Source organism: Pezoporus occidentalis, unplaced genomic scaffold (assembly GCF_034315485.1).
Source record: "Pezoporus occidentalis ecotype Australia unplaced genomic scaffold, CSIRO_AGI_Poc_V1 ctg15, whole genome shotgun sequence".
NCBI classification, from domain to species: domain Eukaryota; kingdom Metazoa; phylum Chordata; class Aves; order Psittaciformes; family Psittacidae; genus Pezoporus; species Pezoporus occidentalis.
The window spans coordinates 9407116-9433442 of NW_026913316.1; the positions used below are offsets into that span (position 1 = coordinate 9407116).

Consider the following 26327-nt stretch of genomic DNA (forward strand, 5'->3'; position numbering starts at 1 on the left):
AAATAATATCTTGTCTTTTTTTGTAGTTAGCATGACTAAAATGGAAAAGATCTAATAGTTTAAATCTAGATGCAAGGTCTAGATCAAGGAAAATTGTGCAGGTATATAGAAAAATCAGTCTATTTTGGGATATTGTTTTCAAGTTGTGACATGTTGAAAACTCATATTTAAAGTTCAAACTTCATAACAGAATTTGTTTCTCTTGCTGTAGTTTCTCACTGTGCTGTAGCATTCTGTGCACATATGACATGGCACGTACAATTTACTAACGTTGTAATTCTATACTCCTGAAGTTAAATATACTTCTGGAATAAGTTTCTAGTCTCTGATTAAAAGTCACTATTCTCTACAAATCCTTCTGAAAACAAACCAAATACTAAAAGTATTTGCAGCTCAACTGAGATATAAAACACACATAATCTTTCATCCAGTTTTGCCGTTCTTGTGGAAACAATTCTAAACCATCATTCATTAGTATAAGCATATAAATATTAGTAGCATCTTGTTGCTACATCTGAAATGCAAAAAAAAACCCTATCTGTAATTCCTTTTCGGTTGTAACCTGTTAAAATAACTGATCATCTGTGTTTTCATGACAACTATATTCTTTAAATTTTAAGGTGTCTAGCAAACTAGATCTTTTTCTGGTATTTTGTGTCTGACATTGTATATTCTTTTTGAGAAGGGATATACCTGATAATACAATGTTAAGAACATTTTGCCTAATGCAATTTTGAGTTTACTAATGTTTTTAAAGATACATTTGTTATTGGAATTGAGTTCTGCAAATACCATGTTTAATAGAACTTGACTAATATTTTTGTTCAATTAGCTATCATTCCATCTATTAAAATTCTGGTGTTCAAACTCACTGGAGCCATTTCAAAGGTTCTTTTGAGAAAACCAGAATACATTAGTGAGGGAAGTGGATGATTTTTAAGAAGTACAACATCTGATATTGGCACATCCATCATCACAAAAAGCTTGGAAAGTTTTAATCTATGAGAAAAGAATCAGCATTTTTTTACCACCTTCTGTCACCGTAATAAGAAATGCAAATGATGGAATAGACTGAAGATAACACTGATTATCCATAGAAATGGGTATTGATTAGCCAGAGAGATCCTGGTAAAATTTGACTCTCAAGAAGCACTTGGTCCCAGGTGGAGAGTCTGGCTACTCATTTAAAGGTGAGCCCCAGAGCTTTTGAATTGTTCTAATGGCACTCCTGCTAGCAGCAGCAAGCTCTGTAGGCTAATTTAACAAGGACTGTAATCAAAATTTGTGGCTTTTTCTGCCTGACCTCCTCCCTACACTAATAGGTGGATGTCACCAAGCAGTCTTTGTGCAGGTAGGCTGAGGAAAGAGCAGCATGCTGCTTGTTTCTCAGAGCATGCGTGCCTGCAGGGGAAGATGGTGCTTGATTGGTTTCCTGGGGAGACTGGCCAAGACACACTACCAACTATCACCATGGGATGTCCTTATGGAATACTGGTGCCTATATGCAACTTCTCTGTCCTTTAGATCTTGCATTTTCCGTTGGTCTCAGTAGATGCCACCTGCTATGTTACATTTTCTTCCACTTTTTCCTCCAAAAACTGGAAGCTGAAATTTCTAATTAACAAAAAATAAAATTTAATGTTTTGATTAATGTTAAGGGAGTCATCTTGACTGACTTCCCTGCTTTTGGGCAGATATGTGGCACTTAGTTCAGTTTATTGACCAAGCTAAATCCCTGCAAATCATCCACTGATATGAAGAGTGACTGGAGTTGTTTCAGATGTCTTTCCTATGAGATATATATCCTCAATATATATCCTCAATATTTATCTTGATTAGAGTATATTGAGCATTTGCCAAACTATTGCTTACAAGCATCTGTTCAGGAATACATTCAACCATTCAACTAAGTCAGCTACTCTGTGGTCAGCTCAATGCTACTAGCTACAGTTAACAGGTTATAAATTAATACCTTCTGCCCTACCATGGACATCCCCATAAAGAGATGATAATGAAAAACAAGCAATGTACATTAACATAAATGCAACTGTAAGTTTATTATCTTTTTTGCATGTTTTCCTCAGTCACTATTTAAAACCAAATCTGCAGCTCTGGTTGATGTTTTTGCAGTACCCACATACAGAAGATAAATACTGCTCTCCTGCTTTATGACGGTGACCTGCAGCTTAAAAAGAAAAGAGCTGCAGGTCCTATTTTGAGGCATTACGGGTTCTGTTTTCAGGCACTGGGAAGAGCTAATGTTCTGCCAACTAATGTCAGTGTTGGTTTTCTGAGTTTAACACAGGCTGGGGAAATAAAACCGGCAGCCACCTTCAAAAATTGTGTTAAACAGCAAAGATACTTAGCCTAAATTCAAACAAATAAGAATTTTATGTAACTCGAAAAAGAAATATGATTCAGATATCTTAAATCTGAAGAATTTCCTTTAATCATAGGCTATTACTCCTTTATGGAGTCAAAGTACACTGGCAGATTGTATACTGGATAAGGAGCAGCAAGTAATCAGTATTACATACATCTAAGACACAGAGCTGCACAGAGAGACTGTCTAAGACCAGGGTTTTGTCTGGAATAGGGCAAGAATCCCCTAAAGTGAGTAGAAAAAGAAAAAATATTTAGTCTCAGAGTCCCTGAAAAGCACAATTAACATGACTGCTTAACATGCGAGGATTGCTTTAATGTATCAAGGGACTATTTGAAAGCAACATAAAGAAGAAACCAAATAAAATGCATTATAGACAACAATACCCCCATACAGACTATGCTCTGCCTAGCCTCTTACCAGAAAAATTGTGTACCATTTGAGAGACATATGACCAGATAACATGCTCTTGTTAATACCTATTGAGTATTTTGAGTCAGAAGGAGCGGCAGTGGAGTACCACAGAGTATTTCTTAATTTGTAAGATGCGAAATAAGCAGTCCTTTCTTTTCAAGATCACTTGTTCTCTTTTTCTTTTATAAAGGGCTGATGAATCCTTCCAAAGCAAGACAGTGTAGGTGCAGTTCTTGGGAACAGCAGGTACGTACATGCTCTAAAACAAAGTAAGCTTACACAGCTTAGGTGTTCTACCTCCTGAGGAGTTTTGACACATACTGATTAGCCAAGGGCTACTATTTATGCTAAATAAGGGTTAAGACTTTGCACTGATCCCTCTCCAAAACACAGGGTTCACAATGCTCTGGAAGACTGGGCTTCTCTGGAAAAGTATCTGATGTTCCAGTGGCCATACATCTCTGTTACTGTGCTAAGTGCAAGTTAACTATGATTGCCTAGATACAAATAATTTGTATTTAAGGAAGTAGCATATTTAGGAGGAAATAGTCTCTCTAGTCTAATGGAAGATCACTAAGAAAAAAATCTTCATCTGGGAGGCTGCTTTGAAGCTGAACCAGCTAAACTGCATTATTTTCCAGTGAGAAAACATGCTGATAAGAGTGTTCATTTAATAAAAATATGCCATAAAGCACAGAAAAATTCATGTTTACTTCCAACACATTCAGCTAAAATCTCATTCTTCAACAATGAACACATTATGGCAAGAGGAGGTTAGAGATAAACTAAATTGAATATAGAGTAATTATATATAATTGTAATTGTACTGGTAATTATTTTTCTTAATTTGAGTCTTTATCAAGTGGCTGAGGAAATATTTATAATGTAATTGTTATGCACACTGGCACAATCGTAATTCACACTGCAAATACAGGGCATTCTCTAAAGCTTTTCTTAAGAGTCAAGTATAATCAGGGATTGCAAAACAAAACCAGAAAAACAATGGAGTGAAAACAGAATGAGCCAATGTTTCACTGGGATAATCTTACAAGGAAGATCATGAAAATATAATTTATAAAAAAAAACCTGTAAAACTGTCACATTTAGTCTGAATGTCAACATTTTCTTCCAATGCAGGGTTTCTGCAAACAGGATTATTACTGATACTTCTCATATATGCCAAGATGATCTTATTCTCTTAGGATGCTGCTATAAGGCAATGCTAAAAGGGAAAATACAAACTTTGAACTTTTCAGTCATAAAGAAATTCTCATTTTAAATGGTAATCGAATTGCCAGGATGAAAAGGATTCAAGGTTTTCTCATTCTGTTGACTAAATTTCCCCCACAATTAGGGAAGCAACTGAAATAAAAATATTAAGAGAGAATGTTGGAAATAGGTGGAGATAGAACTGGGCAGTTCTCAGACCCAGCAGGGAGCTGAACTTCCAAACCTAACTGGGGTTGTCTAGGTACGTACGTTATTAGATAGAGAAAACAGGGTATACACCACGCCTCACTGAATTTTAGTTGCCTGAGGTTGAGAATCAAGTTCATTTTTGAGTGCAACATGCTGTCTAAAATCAATCACTAACCTAAACAGTGTTCACTTATACTAGTTATAGTGAAATTAAAAAATCCCCATAGTTCTAAAATGGTAACAACTTTTTTCTTCCTTTTATGATTAGGGTTTATTGAAAGCTGTATTAAGGAGGAGATTATCTTGCTTTTACTGCGCTGTTTAGCTTAATGTCAAACAAAGACTGACAAAGTCTTCTTTTTTTCCTTTTTTTTTTTCTGCAAACTGAAACAGATGCCAAAGATATTTTCCCCTATGGAAACCAGACAAATGGTACTGTCATTGCTTTCTTTTTTTCCTGCAGATCTGTAATGCATATAGTAATTATATCACCATGGGATGTCAAATCACTGTGGTATATGAAGCCAGAAACTCTCTGTTGCAATTGATAACTTTATGTTTTGGTAGAAATGAAGTTATATTGTGCTTTATTTCAAATTTCATCCCTACAATAAGACTATTCCCTAGAAATTAAGCTTAGTTAGAATTCTGGTTTTGGCTTAAGGAGAAACAGGCAAAAAGCAGGAGACAGTGTCTGGGTATCTTTTTATTTTCAATGGAATACCAGCAAATGCTGCCTAATATAATGGTTTCTAAACCTTGTAAGGCAAGTTTTATAAAGACAGCTAAACAGATTTCACAGCTGTAGTGGTTGGTCCAATAAATTAGGTTACTGCAACTCATCAGCATTGCCTCACCTGCATTTTAGACTATTATAACTACAACAACTCCAATGTCCTCGAAGTCTCAGGGGCAAGAAATTGGCTGAACACTTCAGGTTACAGTGCCATGGCCATCCTGGACCACAGAAGCAGGCTTGAAACCTGCTACTCCTTTGTTTGTGACATGAAAACTGATGGGTTTTGGCCTCTTCCCTGAATGAAAACTTTGGATTAGAGAATTCGTCATGGACTTTAGGTTTTCAGTGGAAACTAAGTGGGCACAAATGAAGTGTAAATAATCTTATATTAGGCAGTACATGCCTGCAAAGTTATCAGTTTGAAATTAAAAGTGATTAATTAGCTGTTATTACAGCAAGAAATAAGATCCACATTACTTATTCCAAGGACATCATCACTTAAAGATTTTTTGAGTCATGAGGAGTCCTGGAACAGTCGTGTCATTACAAGTTTACTGAGCTGATATGCTGGTGTTTTCTATAACATCAAGTTCTGATGTTTTCTAAATTTTAATCTGTAGCTATAATCAATATGCATCTCAGCACAGCCCAGAGAAAAAGTGAGGAGAAGACGTGGCTTCTGTTTTCACTTCTGTACAGTTACATCTACAGACATGCTGACAGCAAGGCACGGTAAAGAGGCTAATAAAATTAGAAATAGTGAAGAATACAACATCACAGCTATTGCTCACCCTGCACGCTGATCAGTATTTTTTGCCAGGTCATTGCCTGAGATGCTGTTTGGCCAGCTAAAATTTAAAGGCAAAGGATGTAAAATAGCTCTTTCACACAGCACCATGCAGAATAAAAAAATTAACCTGTCACAAGCAGGGGGTCCCATGCCTAGATTACTCTGGATATTAGCTACAGGCTTCAATCTCCATTATGCTGAGATGAAGAGAGAGGTCCCGATTTAATTTGCAGGAAAAAATATTTGTCATGCAATATGCTGCATCCATACTTACGGCTTAGATATTGTTTGCTCAGTATTTCAGTGAAAAAACTCTCTAGAGGCATACTCTCCTTCTTGTTTGTGTGTATGCAGTTTTCCTTTTCGTACATGTCATTTGCACTTGAAAGTGTGTTGACAGTGCAATTTGCAGACATTAATATATTGAAGGAATAATACTTTTCCTCCACCTCTTTCAGGACACCCACACAAAAGCACATTTGACAGACTTGTCAAGTATTTTCACACCTCTTCAATTTGCCACTATAGATTAAAAAGTATCTGAATGAACCCCAATGCTATTTAATGACAGTTAGGTTTTCCTTGTTAAATTCTTTGTGTACCTGAGGAAAAAAGTTTCAAAACTGTTAAATTAACAGATTATTAATCCTTAACATGGGAAAGCAGCAAAGATAAGAAAAGTTTACTTAAATAAGATATTCTACTGAGAATTCTTATGATCATATAAATTTTTAACATTCCTGCAGCCATTTAAATAGCTGAAGGTAGGTCTCGTTGGCTGTTATAACTGCCTCATTAACTACAAAATGATCTCTTCAAGATTCACATTCTCTCTGTTAGCTCATCATTTAAATAAACCAGTCTAGGATAAGAAATCTTCCTTTATCTTTGACTCATAGTCCTGATTGCCAAGCATTTGTGTTCATCAGACAGAAAGGGAGATTAAATGAGAACTATTCAGAGCTCTCTGCATGGAAGAAGTATGTGTCAGTTCACATTTTCTTGCACACGGGGAACTGAAATAAACTCCATATTTGCTATACTTTAAATGTAGTTATACTGTAGATTCAATTCATCAAATATCTGAATTTCTGAAAATTTCATATACTTGATCTTAAAAGGTAGCACATCCACCGAGGAATGCATACTATCACATTAAGTTTTGGTGACAATGTTAACAGCATGCAGGTATTAGAGAAATTTTTAGGCAACATACAATGAATATATCTACATTCTTGTATACACTTCATATAAATGAAGGTTGCAGGTGTATTTGTGCTGTGGACATTAATCTTTATATAGTTTATTCCATAATATTTAGGATGTCTGCTGCAAACTGCCACATGAACAACTTAGAAGACCATTCTCCTTTAGCAAGAGAAACATAGCACAATTTGATTCACATTTTGTTTAGAAGCTGAACACATTCAGATGCCTCGTCTGAAGTCAAAGTTTTACATCATTTCCATTAATGATGTTTACCTGTGCTCTGTTGTGAACCTACATCAGCAGCACAGTTTAAAGCATGCCAACAAAAAAAAAATTACTTCGACTTTGCAAACACTACAGAAGTTTCAGCATGAAATTCTTAGTAAATATTGAACATTTTTATGTTAGCCATGCAAATATGACCAAGTATTAAACCTTACACAAAATACAAGTTACATGTGAATTAATGGAGAACCATGAAGTTTCAACCAAATATTGTATTTTGATTGAAAGATGTCTCCCTAAGAAGTCACCTAAAGTGCTTTCTCTTGAAATAGTTGCATTTTAGTGAAACTGCAGTCAAAATTTCAACAGAAGACTTAAATAACAATTTTCAGAATTATAAGATCTCAAACCTAATATTCTGGCAACTCCATGAATAACTTTTAAAAAGGAAGTGAAACAAGAGCAAGTGTAGAGTCTTGCAACTGGGGAAGAACAACCCCATGTACCAGTTCAGGTTGGGGGTTGACCTGCTGGACAGTAGTGAAGGGGAAAGGGACCTGGGGGTCCTGGTAGATAGGAGGATGACCAGGAGCCAGCAATGTGCCCTTGTGGCCAAGAAGGCCAATGGCATCCTGGGGTGCATTAGAAAGGGTGTGGTTAGTAGGTCAAGAGAGGTTCTCCTCCCCCTCTACTCTGCCTTGGTGAGGCCGCATCTGGAATATTGTGTCCAGTTCTGGGCCCCTCAGTTCAAGAAGGACAGGGAATTGCTTGAAAGAGTCCAGCGCAGAGCTACAAAGATGATCAAGGGAATGGAACATCTCTCTTATGAGGAGAGGCTGAGGGAGCTGGGTCTCTTTAGCTTGGAGAAGGGGAGACTGAGGGGTGACCTCATCAATGTTTACAAATATGTAAAGGGTGAGTGTCAGGATGATAGAGCTAGGTTTTCTTCAGTGATGTCCAGTGATAGGACAAGGGGCAATGGGTGTAAACTGGAGCATAGGAGGTTCCATGTGAACATCAGGAAAAATTTCTTTACTGTGAGAGTGACAGCCCTGGAACAGGTTGCCCAGGGGGTTGTGGAGTCTCCTACGTTGGAGATATTCAAGGCTCACCTGGACAAGTTCCTGTGTGATGTATTCTAGGTTACCCTGCTTTTGCAGGGGGGATGGACTCGATGATCTTTTGAGGTCCCTTCCAACCCTTGGGATTCTGTGATTCTGTGAAACATGATGCTGTTTGTGGAATATGTAATACCTTCAGAAAGATGTCCATGTGTTTTCAGTATATAATGCAGAAACAAACAACTGTATCCAAAAAATTTGATGTCTGACTAATAAGATTAAGGTTAGGAATCTCAAGTCTGTAGTTCCCTGAGTTTTCCTGACCTTTTTTGTAGATTATAGATTTGCTCGCTTTTTGGGACCTCCCCGAACCCCCAAGAATGTTGTCTAATGATCGAGGGTCCTGCTATAGCATCCACTAGCTCCTTAAGTACTCTGAGATGAATTTCATCAGGCCCCATAAACTTGTGAACATTCAGAGGGTACAGCAGGTCCCTTACAATTTCAGTGTCCACAAATGGAAAGTCACTGTTCCCATGATTGTGATCCTTCGACTCAGGGGACAGGGCAGCCCAAGGTCTATCAGTATTATTGAAGACCGACGTAAAAAATGCATTAAATGCCTCTGCTTTTTGTTCATCCCTATTAGTCAGAGGTTCAGCTTCAACAAGTATTGGTCCAGTGTTTTCTTTAGACCCCCTCTCACTGTTGGCATTCTTAATGCTCTTATTATCTGAAAAAATACTGACTAGTTTTGACTCTGAGCTTTGGCCTTCATGTCTTCCCTCTGCCTATACAAACAACAGCTCTGTAATCTTCCTGCAAATCCTGACCTCCCTTCCAGAGATCATACAATTTCTTTTCCTTCTTGAACCCCAAAAGGAGTTTCCTATTCAGCAAAGATGGTCTTCTGCCACATGTGCTTGAATTAAGACAGAGTGTAATTGCCTGTTCCTGTGCTTCTAAAAGGTGATTCTTGTAACAGTGAAAAGCTAGATAATGAGGAGACTTCCCTACTCAGATGTGCAATATCCAAAGACAGAGACAAAGCTAAGTTTATGATACTCGACAAAACAACACACAACATTCTTGTACTCTTCTTATACAAAACAAGCTCTAACATTGAGATCAAAATGCTAATATCTCAATGATTTTGAATTATACTGGCAGTCAGATCAGTATGAAACCTATTTCTTTAAAAGAAAGACAGCCTAATCTGCAAACAAGTGATGTGGGAAAAATATTTTGAAGGATTTCTGTCACAGAGAGTGATTAAAACTACACTAAAGTAGTCAAGGTGACATTAGAAAAAATGTTACAAATGAGTATCAGAAATAAAGAAATTATTAGAGATAAATTGGTGTCTGAAACCTAACCATAAACCTAATATGCATGGCATCTTAGAGCTGAAGGCTGATGTTCTCCACCTGAATGGGTGTCCCAGACGAGAAAGGGGTTGAAGGAGCTATGTTGGTGCAGTGCTATGCTAAACTTGTTATGGCTTTGCCAGCAGCAATATCCCTGCATCTGTAGGCATTAATGCTCTCTGAACCCTAACCCTAAGACTAACCCTAATTTGCATGCCACCTTGGAGCTGCATCTGATGTCCTCCACCAGAATGGGTGTCCCAGAAGAGAAAGTAGATGATAGAACAATGCTGGTGCTGTGCCATGCTTCCATAAGAATGTCTTTGGCAACCCCAGTATTCTTGGAGCTGCAGGCTTTGTGGCACTGAACCCTAAATCTAACTCTAATTTACATGGCATCTCTGAGCTGAGGCTGATGTGCTACACCTGAATAAGTGTGCCAGATGAAAAAGGTGCTGAAGGAGCAATGTTGGTGCAGTGCCGTGGTACCCTTGGCATGGCTTTGGCAGCACCAGTGTCCCTGGAGCTGTAGGAATTTTGGCTCTATCAATTCTAACCCTAACTCTAACCTAAAAGCTAATTTCCATGGCATCTTGGCGGTGAGGCTGGCATGCTACAGACAAGTGAGTGTTCCATATGAGAAAGGTGCTAACCATAGAATCATAGAATAGAATCATAGAATCATAGAATCATAGAATCATAGAATAGTTAGGGTTGGAAAGGACCTTAAGACCATCTAGTTCCAACCCCCTGCCATAGGCAGGGACACCTCACGCTAAATCATATCACCCAAGGCCTTGTCCAACCTGGTCTTGAACACTGCCAGGGATGGAGCATTCACAACCTCCCTGGGCAACCTATTCCAGTGCCTCACCACCCTATCAGGAAAGAATTTCCTCCTTATAATGGAGCAATTTCCTCCTTATTAATGGAGCAATGTTGGTGCAGTTCCGTACTCTCCTTGCCATGTCTTTTAAATATCCAGTGTCCCTGTAGCTGTAGGCTTTGTGGATCTCTGAACCCTAACCCTAAGTCCTACCCTAAATTAAGCTGCCACCATAGAGTTGATGCCTACATCCCCAACACCATGACTGGACCATTTGGGAAAGCTGTGGGAGAAGTAATGTTGCGGCAGTGCTATACTCTCCTTGTCATGCCTTTTATACCCTCAGTGTTCCTGAAGCTGTAGGCTTTGTGGATCTCTGAACCCTAACCTTAACCCTAAATTAAGCCACCACCGTGCAGATGAGGTCTACAGCCCCCAGCAGCGCCATGGCTGGACCAGAAGAAAATATGTTGAAGGAGCAATGTTGGTGCAGTGCTGTGCTCCCCTTGGCCTGCCTTTGGCAGCACAAGTGCCCCTGGAGTTGCAGTCATTATGGCTCTTTGCACCCTAAACTCAACCCTAACCCTAACTCTAACCCTAACCTACACCGTAACTTGCATGGCATCTTGGAGCTGAGGCTGACATCCTCCACCTTAATGGGTGTGCCAGATGAAAAAAATGTTGACAGAGCAATGATGGTGCAGTGCCGAGCTCCCCTTGCCATGCCTTTGACTGCAGCAGTCTTTGGAGTTACAGACTTTGTGGATCTCTGAAGACAAACCCTAAATCTAATACCAAATTATGATGCCACCACGGAGACAAGGTCTACATACTCAGCACTATGGCTGGCCCAGATGGAAAGGGTGTAGAAGTAGTAATGTTGGTACAGTGCCATGCTCCACTTGGCATGCCTTTGACGGCACCAGCGTCCCTGGAGCTGTAGGCTTTGTGGATCTCTGAACCCTAACCCTAACCCTAGCCCTAATTGTGGGGAGTGAAGGTGATAAGATTTGTGTGAAAAAGAGTTTGGGAATGAGCTCTGAGGCCTTGGTGCTTTACAAACCCTGGGACAATGAGTTGGAATGTTGAAGGACAGGAAAGTTCAAAAAACAAGCTTTGGGGGATAGGCCAGAATGTAATTCTGGCAGGAATCTCAGTTGGAGGCCAGAGGATGTGGGGGTTGTGAGAGGGTCTGCAGCATTGTGATTGGACTATTTACCTGGAGGTTTTTACAGGGGTCAATGAGACTGAACATGGCATGTTCGTGCAGGTTGGGAAAGTACTGAACAGGGGGATAAAAAGGGCTTGGTTTTAATAAAGTTGGATTTGAATCTCCTCATCAATTTGAGTCCGTGTTGTGAAACGCCACACCTAATTGCATGGCATCTTGGAGCTGAGGCTGATGTCTTCCAAACAAATGGGTTTCCAAGATGAGAAATGTGTTGATGGAACACTGTTGGTGCAGTGCCATGCTCCCCTTGGCACGCCTTTGACAACACCAATGTCTTTGGAGTTGCAGGCATTTTGGCTCTCTCAGCCCTAACCCTAAGCCTAACCCTAATATGCATGGCGTCTTGGAGCTGAGGCTGACGTGCTCCACCCAAATAAGCGTGCCAGATGAAAAAGGTGCTGAAGGAGCAATGTTGGTGCAGTGCCGTGCTCCCCTTGGCATGCCTTTGGCAGCACAAGTGTCCCTGGAGCCATAGGCTTAGTGGATCTCTGAGCTCTAACCTTAACCCTAACTCTAAATTAAGCCGCCACCATAAAGATTCTGCCTACATCCCCAGCACCATGACAGAACCGCTTTGGAAAGTTGTGGAAGAAGCAATATTGATGCTGTGCCAAGCTCCCCTTGCCATGCCTTTTACAGCCCCAGTGTCCCTGGAGCTGTAGGTTTTGTGTCTCTCTGAACCCTAAACCCAACCCTAACCCTAATTGCATGGCATCTTGGAGCTGAGGCTGACATCCTCCAGATGAATGTGTGTCCTGTATGAGAAAGTTGTTGAAGGTCCAATGCTGGTGCAGTGCTGTGCTCCCCTTGGCATGCCCTTGGTATCACCAGTGTCCCTGGAACTGTAGGTTTTGGGGTTCTCTGAAGACTAACCCTAAAGCTAACACTAGTGTTAGCCACCACCACCAAGGTGAGGTCTACATACCCAGCACCAATTGTGGCCCAGATGAAAATGGTGTTGTAGGAGCAATGCTGGAGCTTCTCCAAGCTCCCCTTGGCATGTCTTTGGAAACCTCAGTATCCTGGGAGCTGTAGGATATGTGGTTCTCTCTAAAACCTGATCCTATCCATAACCCTAACATAATTTTCATGGAATCTTGGAGCTGATGCTGACGTCCTCCACCCTAATGTGTGTCCCAGATGAGAAAAGTTTTGAAGGAGCAATGGTGCAGTGGCGTACTCCCTTTGGCATTCCCTTGGTATCACCAGTGTCCCAGGAGCTGTAGGCCTTTTGGATCTCTGGACTTTGATCTTATCTGTAACCCTAAACATAATTTAACCACCACCACAGAGGGGATGCCTACATCCCCAGCACGATGACTGGGCCACTTGGGAAAGTTGTGGAAGAAGCAATGTTGGTGCTGTGCCAAGCTCCCCTTGGTATGCTTTGACAGCACCACTGTCCCTCTCACTGTAGTTTTTTGTCTTTCTGAACCCTATGCTTAACCCTCACCATTTTTTGCATGGCATCTTGTTGCTGATGCTGACATGCTCCACCAAAATGGGTGTCTCAAATGAGAATGTTGTTAAAGGAGCAATGCTGGCACAGTGACGTGCTCCCCTTGGCATACCTTTTTCAGCCATTACAGAGAATGATTTTATTTCTTATATGTATACACATGTTGTGTTTAATTTGATAATATGTCATGCAAGGCTTTTTTATCTTTTTGAAGACAAAGTCAGAAAATCTAAGCCTAACTCTGACCCTGGCTCTTTATTTTGATTAAGTCCTAAACTAACCCATCACGACAAAATACAGGAAAAATGGCTACACAAAACAAACAAGATCTAAGCATAATTTGTCATGAACAAAATTCTTCTTTAACACTGATGAGGACTTCAAAAGATCTGCTTTCATTTGTATATACTGAGAGAAGAAAAACAAAAAAACCCCAACATTCGCTTTTGTAGGAAGGGTTAACTGGGTTACTGTTACTTAGCCTGAATTTATCATTCTCAAAAAGAGGACAGACCATGCTAAATCTGTCACTGAGAAAAGAAGCGTGACATTTTTCTCACTTATACTGGTCATCTATTAGTGTAGCTAACTTAAGATCAACCAAGATACCTCTAATTTAAGCCCAAGTGAGTGATAAGAATTAGATTCATACTAAACTCATTTTAGCACTGCATGATATGAAGAAAAGCAATTCCACCTGTATCGCTGAGCTTACAAAAGTATCAAAATTGGTATCAGTAGCAAAAAAAAATAAAAAAAAGAATAAAAGGGCTACTTCAAAGTACTACCTGAAAACATCACTGCACAATTTCTGCCACAAAGTATGAAATAGGAGACACAATCCTTTCAGCATAAGTACTTTCCCTGCTGCAACTCTAAAACTTTTTATCATAAAATTCACTGAAAATGAAGCTATTACAATAATTTGACACAGTTATTAAGCCGTAGCAGATGTTATTTGATATTATAAATGCCTAGATATGGAAAAAGTAGATTATAATAATGCTAGAGAATCCCTCTTAATTTTTTAATTGAACATGAACAGACTGAGATGTGACAGCCAAGTATTTAATCAAATCTGAGTATTTCCTGTTTTGGAAACTGTTGCTTATATGTGAAAGTCAAGACAGATAGACTGTAAAACCTTTTTTTTTTCTCAAGAGCATCAATATTTTCCTTTTTCTTCTGAATTAAATCTGTTTGAGAAGCCTGTAGATGTTTCTTTCATGGGTTCCCAAGAGCACAACTACCAGATGCACTGTTGCATATATTTGGCTAGTAAAAAAATGGAAAACCCCAACCAAAACCCCATGCTTGTACTTGGTATTTTCCAGTAAAGCCTGAGTGGTATCATCTAAACATTTAAACTACTCTGTTCCTTTATCTCTCTTTTTCCTCACTAGGAAGCCAGTGATCATTAAAATATATGGGTATCACATAGGAAGTCACATAATCTGAGTCATTAAATTTAACATGGATTTGTGAGTCTTTTGCTATTAACAGACAAGCCTCAATGGTCATTTCAGCTCACTCTCTTGTATTCTGACTTTACTCAGGCTGCAGAAATACATCCTTATCTTAAAAGACTTGTCTCTGATAATATGGACAAGAATATGTCTGACCCAGAATAACTTCCAAGAAAGATTTTAGAAGCATGATTTTGAGTGGATGGAAGTCACTGGACTTGCAAAAATCCAGTGAAGGTGAAGATCTTTTTTGAAATGTCACGCACATGACTGCTACATGATATATGAAGGTGCCTTGGTCTCCTTTCGTGGAGCCTTTATGGTGATTTCATGGGTCTCAAAGGATCCATGCACAACATGCTGAACACCACTGATTTTTAGCACCTTCTACTGAAAAGGGCATTGAAAAATAAGCAAAACCAGTTAACATCAACTCATATGACGCTATAGTGCATTAGTATGTTATAGTAGAGGAGATGACTTGCTATTTGTGGTCAGTCATTTCCTGACATAAACTTAGTCTCAGTTTCTATCAAGGAAGTACACTTTTTCATTGTATAATGGTTATTTGCAGTAAGGACAGAATGTTAAAGGAAAAAACTTAGACCCATCACACTAAATTTGTATTGCATTCAGCCAGTAATTTTAATTGCCGCACACTCCACTATGTCTCTGTCCTCCCCCTGCCCTCCAAAAAGAATAGCCCAAACTGACACAAGTAAAAAGGAGACAGGCTCTGCTGTAAAGGAAGAAAATAAGTATTTTGTAAGAGCTTTGCTTCCAAAAGGATCCACACAAAAAACACAGCACTGCAATTAACATAAATCTATTCTACTTCTAGTACAAGCTGAAGTCATCACTAATGCTCAGAGACATTTCTGAAGTAGAGGTTGACTTAAATACATATGCTTCAGTCCTTTTCTGAAGTGGAGAACAGACACCAATACTCCCCTCCCCACCACTTCCATCACTCTGCACTACTCTGGTTTAAACCCCAACTCAGATCTCTTTCTTAAGTCTAAAAGTTGCTCCCTGTAACCACTCCCCCAGAGAGGCCCGGGAGGGTGATGCCTGCTTTCCTCCCTCCATACCTTCCCCTCTACAAAACCAAAACAGTCCTTGGTTTACCCAACACAAATACCTCAGTTCTGTGTGAAACTCAGCTCAGGGAGATGCACGGCAGAGCTGGATGGGATTTTACCATGAGACAGGTTCCAACAGGAAAATGACAGAAGTGTTGATATTGAGATGGTTCAAAATGCAGGGTTTATGCAGCCAGACAACCTTGCTACCAGTGTTTGCCTCTGGAGAGGTTGCCATGGCCTGATATGGAGCTGCAAAGGCATCAGTTCACCATTAGACCTAGCAAATGGACTGATATGGGGTTCATGACCTCAGTTAATTTCCTCTACCTGGCAACAGAAAGAGCCATAAGGGATTTAGCTTTCATTCAGACATGGGAAATTAAACTTCATGTTCACAGCTGGGATCCCTAACTCCACATGGGGACCCAAGTATCTCGGTCTGTGGTGCAAAGTCCACTCAGCTGGCAGAGGGCCTGGGCAGTACAGCAGATGAGCGCAGTAGCATTCTGCAGTTTGGGTTCATTTACTCCACAAAACAGAAAGACCTGTCCCTACCCATGTGCAGATTTGGGACACATGAAAAGATGGAGACATTGAGCCATATTGCTAGAATGCGTCAGGCATTTCCCTGCCTGGTGTTAATGGTTCATGAAGAAAGCCCCTTCAAGGCAGTGCCCCCCATTCTGCCTGAAGGAGCCCTTGTGTGCTGGGTCAGCTCCAGGAGCAGACCCACCTCTCCCCATGAAGAGCTGCCATCCTCTCAGTAGCAATCTCACATCACCACATCTGGGGCCTGGGGGACCAACCTTATAGACATGTTGTTTCAACCTTTCCTCCATGTTTGTCATCTTCATTGTAGTTTTTCTCATTTCTCATACCCATCTCCCTCTCACATCATTTCATGCTTTAAAGAAATCCCCAAATGGAAAAAATAAACCCATTGTCATGGTCATTCCTCACCCGGATGACTTTCTTACCACTCCTCGCCTGCTTGGGCAGCAGAGCTACTATAGCACAAGGAAGGAGAAGAGACACACCCCTTCCACAAGGTCAGAAAGAGCAGTAATTGCTTCCCTAGGGCAGGAGGGAAGATGTGAGAAAGATTCACCCCTTTTTGGTTGGTTTTGGAGAGGCATAGGGATATATGTCCCATGCAAGGCCAGGCCCACAAGCAGCACACGCTTGTGCCCGGGTTCAGTGCTTCCTGCACATCTCCGGCTGCACTCTGTAAACCAAGATTAAATTCACTCCAAAAAAGCCAATAAAGTTTCAGTAGCCAACTCGGAACAATTTCAGCATCACTGTGAAAGTATTTAAAATGCACACACTCATGCTGGAAGATTCAGAGCATAAAAGAACCTAGGTTAAAATAATCTTAAATATCAAAATTGACCCCCTGATACTAGTTACCGCTGTTCTGTATGTCTACCTTAGCTCATGCTTTTTTTCTCTAAGAATTCAGGAGTCAGACGAAGAGCATTATACTAATTATATACTATACCATGGAGTATTTACAGCAATTCCTGTTCCTAAGAACTGCCTGAGGTAAAAAGGGAGAGCAAAAGCTTTAATTCCTGCACTTTGAAGTAAATCAATCCCTTAACATTATCTGAGCAGGACTTGTATGAGATAAATATTGCCTGGGTCAAAAAGCCAGCCTCACCCTTTTACATGCTAATATCAAGATATTCTAAATACACAGTATAAATAGTGAAGAAAAAAACCTGGGTTTTTATGCCAATCAAGTTACCATTGTTTTTCCTCATATATCAAACAGGTTAATCAATCACAAATATAAAACCTACAAAGCACAATAGAAAGTGCGAAATAGATTTATCAACAGTAAACAAATGCTGTAAAATCTGAATCGCTCATGCTAGAAATTTACAAAACCTCTTGAAGAAGACTTAGGAAAAAGGCTTGATTCTATATTTGAATATAAGAACTCTCTAGGGTAAAACTACATCATGAAAACGTCCTAGCCACAATGACTGCAAAGGTACATCCTGGTTCAGGCAGAATTTTTTCTGTATTTGATCAAAGTCCTGGTATATAACAGAATTACTTTCCTTCTTGCTATCTTCTCAAAACATTTTATATTTTAAGAAAAATGCATTTTATAATGAGCTCCAAATTTCTTTCTTTTATTTAAAAATGCATGCATTATAACCTCCTAGCAATTTATAAGGTTTATTTCATAAGTCAATAATTTGTTGCCAGTCATATACTGGGATGTAGTTGACTTACATGAACCTCTGTGCGCTAGGCATGTGACTGCATTAGGCACATCATGATTACTACTGGCTTTCAGCGAGTCTTTAACAATGAAAGAAGAAAAATGTTTAGTTTAGTTCAGTCTGTTTCCAAATATAAGAATCCTCAGTAGCATTTAAAATTATTTACATTTATGTTTTTTATTAATTTCATTTTGGTAAATATTGCTAAAAAGTGTGCAAAGTCAACTACCTCCTCTGCCTAAAAACCCCACTTTCCCCTGTATGTATTTTCATACAGGGGAAGCTTAGCACAAAGACATTCCAGTGTGCCTAAATGTATTATCTTCCTCAGAGGCAATGTAAATTGCCCAGCATGGATGTCTGTGGCACTGTGGCTACATTGCACTGGGGTCCTGAACTGGTTCGATTAAAAGTAGTTTGGGAATCTGTGCACTGGAACTGCATGCTGTGATAGACCCAAACATTTAGGCATTAACCAATATGATGCCCCTCTTTTGGGCTCATTCCTAACATTTGCAACTCTAAGCCCTACATATGACCCACTTCAGATTCGGGTTTCCCAACTGTGCAACTAAGGATAAAAACACAACTCAAATAACCTCTCCCTGGGACATACTGAAGAGCTTAATCAGGTGACACCTTCTTCTATGTCTCTGGACTCTGTAAAACATGGGAGCAAGCAGTTCAAGAGTTGAATGGAAGCTTATTCTCTTTTTTTCCCCAAAATCTGTGCTGGAAGAACCTGGTAGTTACAGCTGATTTTGTACTCCAGGAGGTGTCTGTCTGAACCTCTGCGGGTAACACTGAACTGGGGTTTTGTATAACCTGGAAGACCTTAACCACCAATCTTCTCCAGCTGTGTAGCTAAAAAAAATTGCAACACCAGCTGCTCAAACAAAATTTCGAGAATAAAGGCTGTCTCAAAACAGGTTTTACAGGAATTTTACAGATTTAGATATTTCCCAGGAAGTAGTACTGCTTGGAGATATCAAAACATCATGTTTAGCGGCATAATATAACACTTGGAAGCAGCATAACAAAATGCCTGAACAAAAGGTACTAGTCAACAGGGAGATATTTTAACCCACTTACCACTTTAAAGTAATCATGGGCAGATGGACAGAACCCTTGAATGTGTAATGAATGCGCATACACTGGACTACAAGGTGAGCATGTGCAAAAGTATTGTGCTCTTCTAAACACGGTCCAGCCCTTAAGTAGTTTCTCAGCACTATGAAAAGTTTCCACTATGAATAGAACCAGCACCTGTCACTGTATTCTTTTTCTCTGTGTTGAGAGAAAGATGCAGTAATGCTGAAGAAACAACTTCAAGCTGAAGAACAGCTTTTTGCTAAGGGATTTCCCATGCTCCACATCCACTACACTGCCTCAGGATTTTGTTGCCAGCTCCAGATCTTGGGTTCCTAGCGAAAGCTCTCATCCCTATCTTTCTGCGTTCATTTTCCACTCCTTCCCTCCCTTCCCATCAGCATGCACAAAATCAGCAAGTAATTGAGGATCCAAACCATGCTTCTATACATATACCTGCACAGGCATGTGCAGAATTTGCTGGGGAAATCTAGCATAGTTCTGCACTATAGTACATGTGTGGGCCCTAATTAAGGACATTTCCTGCAGAGCTTCAGGGATCTAATCTTTCATTTGCAGGTCAAAAGTATCAGCCATGGAATCACTTCAAAAATAAAAAGCTACAGCATCAAGAATAAAGAAACCTGCTTTGTTTAAGTAAAATCCATCACAGACTATAAAAGTGTGGGTGCTGCTTTGGGGCTGTCAAATCATTCAAGCAGCAGCTACTAAAATTCATCAGGGACAAAGTCATGCCATCTGGATTTCCAAAGCTTTTGAAAATGCATTTGGAAATGAAAAACACACAACAGTTAATGCACTAGATATTTCACACCAGTAGACTAAGATGCAGATATCCAATTTACAGATAACACAACAGCCTCTTTTCCCTTAGTCGTAAATTCCAGGATGATCAGATTCTGAATAGCACTTGCAGATACAAAAGAAAAATAGGGCAGATGATGAATATTTTATCGCTGAATTCTTGCTATACATAATCATATTATTTTATTATCTCATGCTGTGCAGAAAAAAAGATAGGAAATGAGGCTAGATTTGTGAATGATAATAATAATTTGTCAAGCTGTTTGATACAAGGATGAAAATACAATAAACATGATTTTAAAAGTTGATATAGGAAGACTGGCTACTGCTATGAAGTGGGAAAATGTGGAAGTGATTTAAGGTTATTAAAGGATTGTAAAAGAAACCATGGTAGAATAATTTATATAGCAAGAACAACAAAATAAAATAGAGGAAACACTAAGAAAAGCTGTATCTATTAAGACAAAAGGTAACCATTTTGACAGTCCTGGGAAGGAAAGATGAAACACCCTTTCATTACACATCACCACTCAAGTTTCAACTTGACTTAGAAAAATCTAATTCCTTTAGTGCACTGCACTTTGATTATGCATAGATGCGGAATACCTTCTGCTAAGGGTATTTGGATACACATATTGTAATTCACTTTTCTATAGTATTTGTTAGAGTTCACATTTCCTTATGAATAACCACATTAAATGACATGTTCCAGTGTATTGAATCCCAGTGCTAATCCAGCACTGAAAACAAGCTTTTTTTAAAAAAAAATGTTTTAAGAAACCAAATTTTTGAAATCACAAAGACATGCCTAAAGAGAGAATGCAGATGGGGTTTGGCAGAGGTACACAGAATCAACAACAGAAGCCCAGAGGCTGTAAAGGACCCCTAGGGATCTCAACTCCAATCTCCTGCTCAAAGCATATCCAGCTGAAGCAGGTTGCTCAGGACCTTCTCCAGTTGGGTTTGGATACCTCTAGGGATAGAGACTCCTTACTGTAATTTGTCAGGGATAAAACCTGGCTTTAGGTAGAGTTGCTACTTATATGAGAAATAATGACCCAGGTTTCAGTCACTGGCAAAGAAATGGAAACATGGCCCACAGATAAGGTAATCATATTAGCTCTGGCCACGGTGGCCTGGCATTTCAGGTGTAGTAGTTCTGTTCCTAACTGCTCTCTCTCTGTATTTTATTCTCAGGAAAACACTTTAAAGCATAAAAAGGAAAAAACCCGTAACATTAGAGAAAAAGAAAAACAAATTTGGATGACATAGTTTGGAGGAAATTGAGGGAAAATTTCAAAGCTGTTGCTTTTGTTTTTTCAAGTAAGTGGTTATCCTCATTCCTAATCTATCTTTGTAAACTTCAAGCATCTCCAGGTAGGATTTAAGTATCCACAGTTCACTGAGATTACAGAGAGCATCAATAATACTCTAAACATGAACTTTTAAATATTAGGTTTACAAATAAAAAACAAAGATGAGGACAACTGTAAATATATATGTACATACAATGACTCAAACTCTCTGCCTGACACTTTGGTGTGTAATAAGAACTCATGTCCCATGCCTGGGTATCCAGCTGTCAGATTTGACTATTTTAGTTAGGTTTCCTCAAACCAAGATTAGACAGTCTGTACTGAGCTTGAATGAGAAATTAGATTGGACAAATCCCTTTGTTTATAAAATGGTATAAAAATGGTATAAAATGGTTGAAGCAGGCCCTTCTGATCCAGTAAAAAAAGCCCTTGAAAGCAGTGCGTACCTCAGATACCTGAAAGGTATCAACCTCTGAAAACTCCTGAGAAAGACACCAGAGGTAGTGCTCCCTTCCAGGTTCCCACATACACTTCCCCTCTTACTAAAAAAAAACCTATAAAAGCAGAATTGAGACTTAAGCTGTGTTTCAGATAGTTTTATCTGCTATGCAATCTCAGGGGTCATGTGTCAATTATCTCTAGAAAAGCCACTGAGAAATTAGAGCCTGCCCAGGTCAAATTAAAGCAGGTTTTCTCCTTGGTTTGAAAGTGATTCAAGAGCACTCTAGGATCTCATGATTTTTATGTCCTTTCATCCTGGCTTTCTGTGAATGCTGCACTTCAAAGCCTTTTCAGTTTGAAGAACCGGAAACAGTGGTCATAATGCAAATGTTTCCCTGATGTTTTTATTTCTAAATTGAAAGATTAACTGTACCAATTTCCATTTCAGAAATAATGTATGGCTTCTTTTGGCAAAAGAGCCATGCTAATGTGGCCCGTCTCTGCATTTACTAGTCCAGAATCAAAACCCCACGGCAATGCTCAAAACACACACTTAGAAGAGGTGCACACACATGAAGCATCATTATGCATTGCTACATGTACAGTGAAAGGTCAGACATTTTCATCCTGGGAGATGTAGAATATTGTGCTGCTGAATGTACATCCATAAACAAATGCAAGGCATGAATGGCTTTTCTTATCAATTCCTCTTTCCACCTCTAGCCTCTCCCAAAGTACTGTAATTAAATATTAAAGGCTGATCTTAAGCATTTCCTTTGTGCCACTAAGAGTGGCATTTCAATGTGTTAAGGGACTAGGAGAAAACATATCAATTGCCCTGCATTTCCTTATGTGTGTATGCTTAACCTCCTTTAGGTGTCCTCTATTTCCTGTAGGAGTGCTTCACAGCTTCTCCAGAACCTCAGTCAGGTTAATAAGAGAGCCACAAATATTTGTCTTAGGTTATTTATCTTAATGCACGTCCTTCTGATAGCTTCTCTTGAGGGTAAAGCATGCCATCTTTCCAGTGAAATACATGGACCTTACTTTCCAATTTCACTGAGGGTCATTATACTGCGTGATCAACCTTGGCCTGGCTGCTCCAAAACCAAATCACAGTTCCACTGAGGTACCTTAAATATAAATTAAAAAATGCATGTACTGACCTGTAAGTCACTGACTGAAGCCTTATATTTTTACTAGTTTTGACTAGATCAGGGAAGGAAGGTAGATATTTCAGATTATGTTCTTTAGATAGGAAAAATTAATACTAAAAAAAGACAGTTAGATGTGGCACATCTATGCAACTATTCCAATAAGGAAATACAGCTGTCACAGCCCAGTGCATGCACCAACCCTAAGACGCTTGTCTGACACAAACAGTATTAGCAAACCCACCCCTCCCTTTTGTTAAACAAAACCTTACCTTTCAGCTATAGATTTCCTTGGAAAATAAAAATCCTCTCCTGCAAGGTAGGCAGCTGCAGTTCCACCTCCGAAGTAAGTTTTCCGCAAGAGGGGGGCAATCCGGTTGTTTACCAATAGTGCTCCTAAGCCAGTTGGGAATCCAAAGATTTTATAGAATGAGATGGGGATAAAGTCAGCTTGGTGAACTTCCAAGTCTAATGGAGAACTGCTCACATACGAAGCTGCATCTAGGAGAACAAACCACTTCCCTGGTATTTTGATGGGGCAAAGTTTTCCAGATTTTATATCCTGTATCCATGAAAGGGGATATTTGGTACCAGAAAAATTGCTCTGAGCTGGATAAGAGAAAAGATGAGGCGTCGTGCAGTTTTGTTCTTCAGCTGACAACCGATTCTTTTCCGATAACAAGATTTCTTTTGGTTTTATTGGAACAGACGAGACATTCATTGAGCCAGTTATCCCCCTAATACCGACCACAGATGTGTGGCTGTCAGTTAAGTAACAAAATCGACTGCTGGGCTGCTTTGTGCCTCCAGGTATCCAAGGGAATGCTTCTGCTACAAGTTTAAGTGCAGTTGTGCATCCAGATGTGAAAATGATGGTGTAGTCTTCAGGAGTAGTGTGAAAGTGTTGTAATATTCTGAAAAATTAAAAAAAAAAAAAAAAAAAAAACACCAAAAAACAACAACCAGTTATTTTCTGATTTTTCTATTTTATTGCTGTGTGGTATAAATACTTTTTTTCCCCAGCATATATTCTTCTACTCTGACACCTGATATGAATAGAAGTAGACAGGTTTTGGCAAATAGCACAATAAACTTCAACAAGTGTAGCTCAAATCATTTTGCCCACAACAGACTCTTTCCAATGCGGAAGTGAATAAGGCTGTGTTTTCAAGGGTAGAAGCCAGTTCTGCCTGGCTCTGAATAGACTGGCCAGTCTGGTCCCTTAGTGGGATCAGAATCAAGCCTGCCTATGATTAAAATTACATTGCCCTTGAGAGAACCCAGTTTTATTTACAAACCGTTAGGGGTTTTAGTTTACAAAGGATTTGGGGCAGACAAAGTATATTTCAGTTAAAACAAAATAACCTACTTAAATATTGGGCATCCCAATCAAGGACCACAGGATTCAGTGGGAAAACCTTAGCATACAGCTTTTCTCATTGCTTATATTAACAATAGAAACAGAAGACAGGAGAAGCAACATATGCTTCCTCTGTGTCTTATGCACATAAGGCTGTAATCTCTGTAGTCTGCAAAGATCCAGTAGCAACTTGTAGTCTGCAAAGAACCAGTAGCAACTTAATGTCTTCCAACATGCCAGACTATGAAAACTTAAGCAAGCCAGTCTACGTTACGCACTCATTGATGCCTGGACAGCACCTCGTTGGCTTTAAACTACCTTTTGTGAACCCCATCTAAAGCACCTTTTGGTGCCAATGCTAGCTTGTGCATCAATTACAGTTTTGCAGCCTGCAAGATGGGTCTTCTCAGAGGCTGAGGAACAGCTTTAATTCAGTCACCTTTCTTCTCTTTTCCAAGTGATGAACTTCCTCTGAATTAACTTTTAGAAAACTCCTACTAATATTAACAGGAAATGTTACAACCAACTGAGAGACACCAGCTTCAGTGCGTGGGGCAGGGCAAACAAAATTGAACTGGGGCATAAATGTTACTGCTTAGCAATGCTGTGTGGTTTTAAAGGAAGGTAAGAGGTAACAGGGTTTCTCAGTGCATCTCTTCTGCGGCATGGCGCTTCTGTGAGCAGCATAATGTATCAATGCTCCTCAAGCAGCTGACACTCTGATCTGCCTAATTCCAAGGTACAGACCAGCATTTGGAGAGTCTATGAACACTGGTTCCTAATGTGTACCATTAAAAGATTGCATGTTTTATGTAACAGGAGATTCCCTTACTGGAGCAGGCAGAAACTGAAGACACAGTTGAATTTAAATGTAGGTTACACAAAAGGCTACGTGACAAATTCAAGCTAAATTTTCCTGAGCCATAAGGCAGCAGAGAGGAATGCCTGGAAGTTTTATGTATCTAGTCTGAAACACAAATGCTACAGGCAAAGGGTGGTAAAGCTGGGTGTGTGGGGTGCAGCAGCCAAAGATTAAACACTGGAAAAGTGAAGTGACTGTGATTATCAGGACTAAAAACCACCCTGTAAAGGCCCACTGAAATGATACTGTTAATATTTTTCTCAGTTGAAGGAAAGTCTTATTGTACTGGGAAGTACAGAGTGCAACAGATTGATTCATAAGCTCAAATGAATCTTGATTTCTTCAGAACTTAATTTTTTAAAATCTGGTGCAATTGGTACGCATGTTATGTCTTCTGGAAATGAAGAAAGAATTTCAGCCTTTAAGAAAGACATCAGCAGGTCATGGTTTTAAGCTTTAAACATTCTGAGAAACCATTTGAAAGCGTTTATAAGGATCTTTCTGAAATAGATCTGCCAGGGAATAGATGTTGCAAGCATTAACACCTCCAGACATAATTCTCAAAGGCTGTGCTCAGAGAAACCAAACTTCTCCATTAGACTTTAGAAACCATGTTAGGAAGGAAGATGGGAACAAAGAGTGAAGTTTTTGTATTGTGTATTGAACTGTCAGCCTGCCTCATTCATCATGGTGACCTGCTCTTGTCTAGTTGCTGAATCACGTACTCCCCCTTCCCCTGCCATGAGCTGTATAGCCTTTCCCACCACTCCCCATACTGCAGCTTGAAGCACACTTTTGCCCTACAGGGCACCTGACTGAACAAATCAGAAACACTCAATCCAGACAGCAGCCTCTACTGAAGTGAAGGGTTACTAGTCAGAGCCATGACATGAATTTCAGCCCTTACAGATTTCTGCCTTTATTCTCCTTTTCTTGCATTCACCTCGATACAGAAAAGGTGGAAAGCAAGGCAAGCAAGAGTCCTAACTTCTTCAAGGAGAGAATAGGAGAGCACTAGACTCTTGTTTCTAGGGGAAAGGAATTGTGGAAAGTGGATTAATAAGGGGGCTGGGTCTTTTTGGCTATGGACATAGTTTTGTATGCATTATCTTATGATGTGGCTTATTTTTGTATGCACTACAGTCATATTGGATAGGTTTTGGAATCATTACACTAATATAAACACAAATTACAACAATGCGCAATTCCAAGAAAAATCAACAATTAAGTATTCAACTTTTGTAAGCATTAGGCCAAGTTATGTATTCACATGTATGAACACACACAGAACACCTTTTGAGTTAATAACGTAGGTGACAGAAGCAAATTCTTAATACTTAACATCTTTTCGTATAAGCAAGCTGACAAG

At 39.5% G+C, this 26327-nt stretch overlaps 1 protein-coding gene across 5 annotated transcripts in view; it reads right to left on the minus strand.

The window, feature by feature from the left end:
* MOCOS (molybdenum cofactor sulfurase) overlaps positions 1-26327 on the minus strand; it is a 229537-nt gene that overhangs the window by 113145 nt on the left and 90065 nt on the right. For all 5 annotated transcript variants that reach the window (XM_062610979.1, XM_062610982.1, XM_062610978.1 and 2 more), the window contains exon 4: positions 23009-23650. In XM_062610979.1, coding sequence (XP_062466963.1) covers positions 23009-23650 — 642 coding nt within the window. The remainder of the gene's footprint in view (positions 1-23008; positions 23651-26327) is intronic.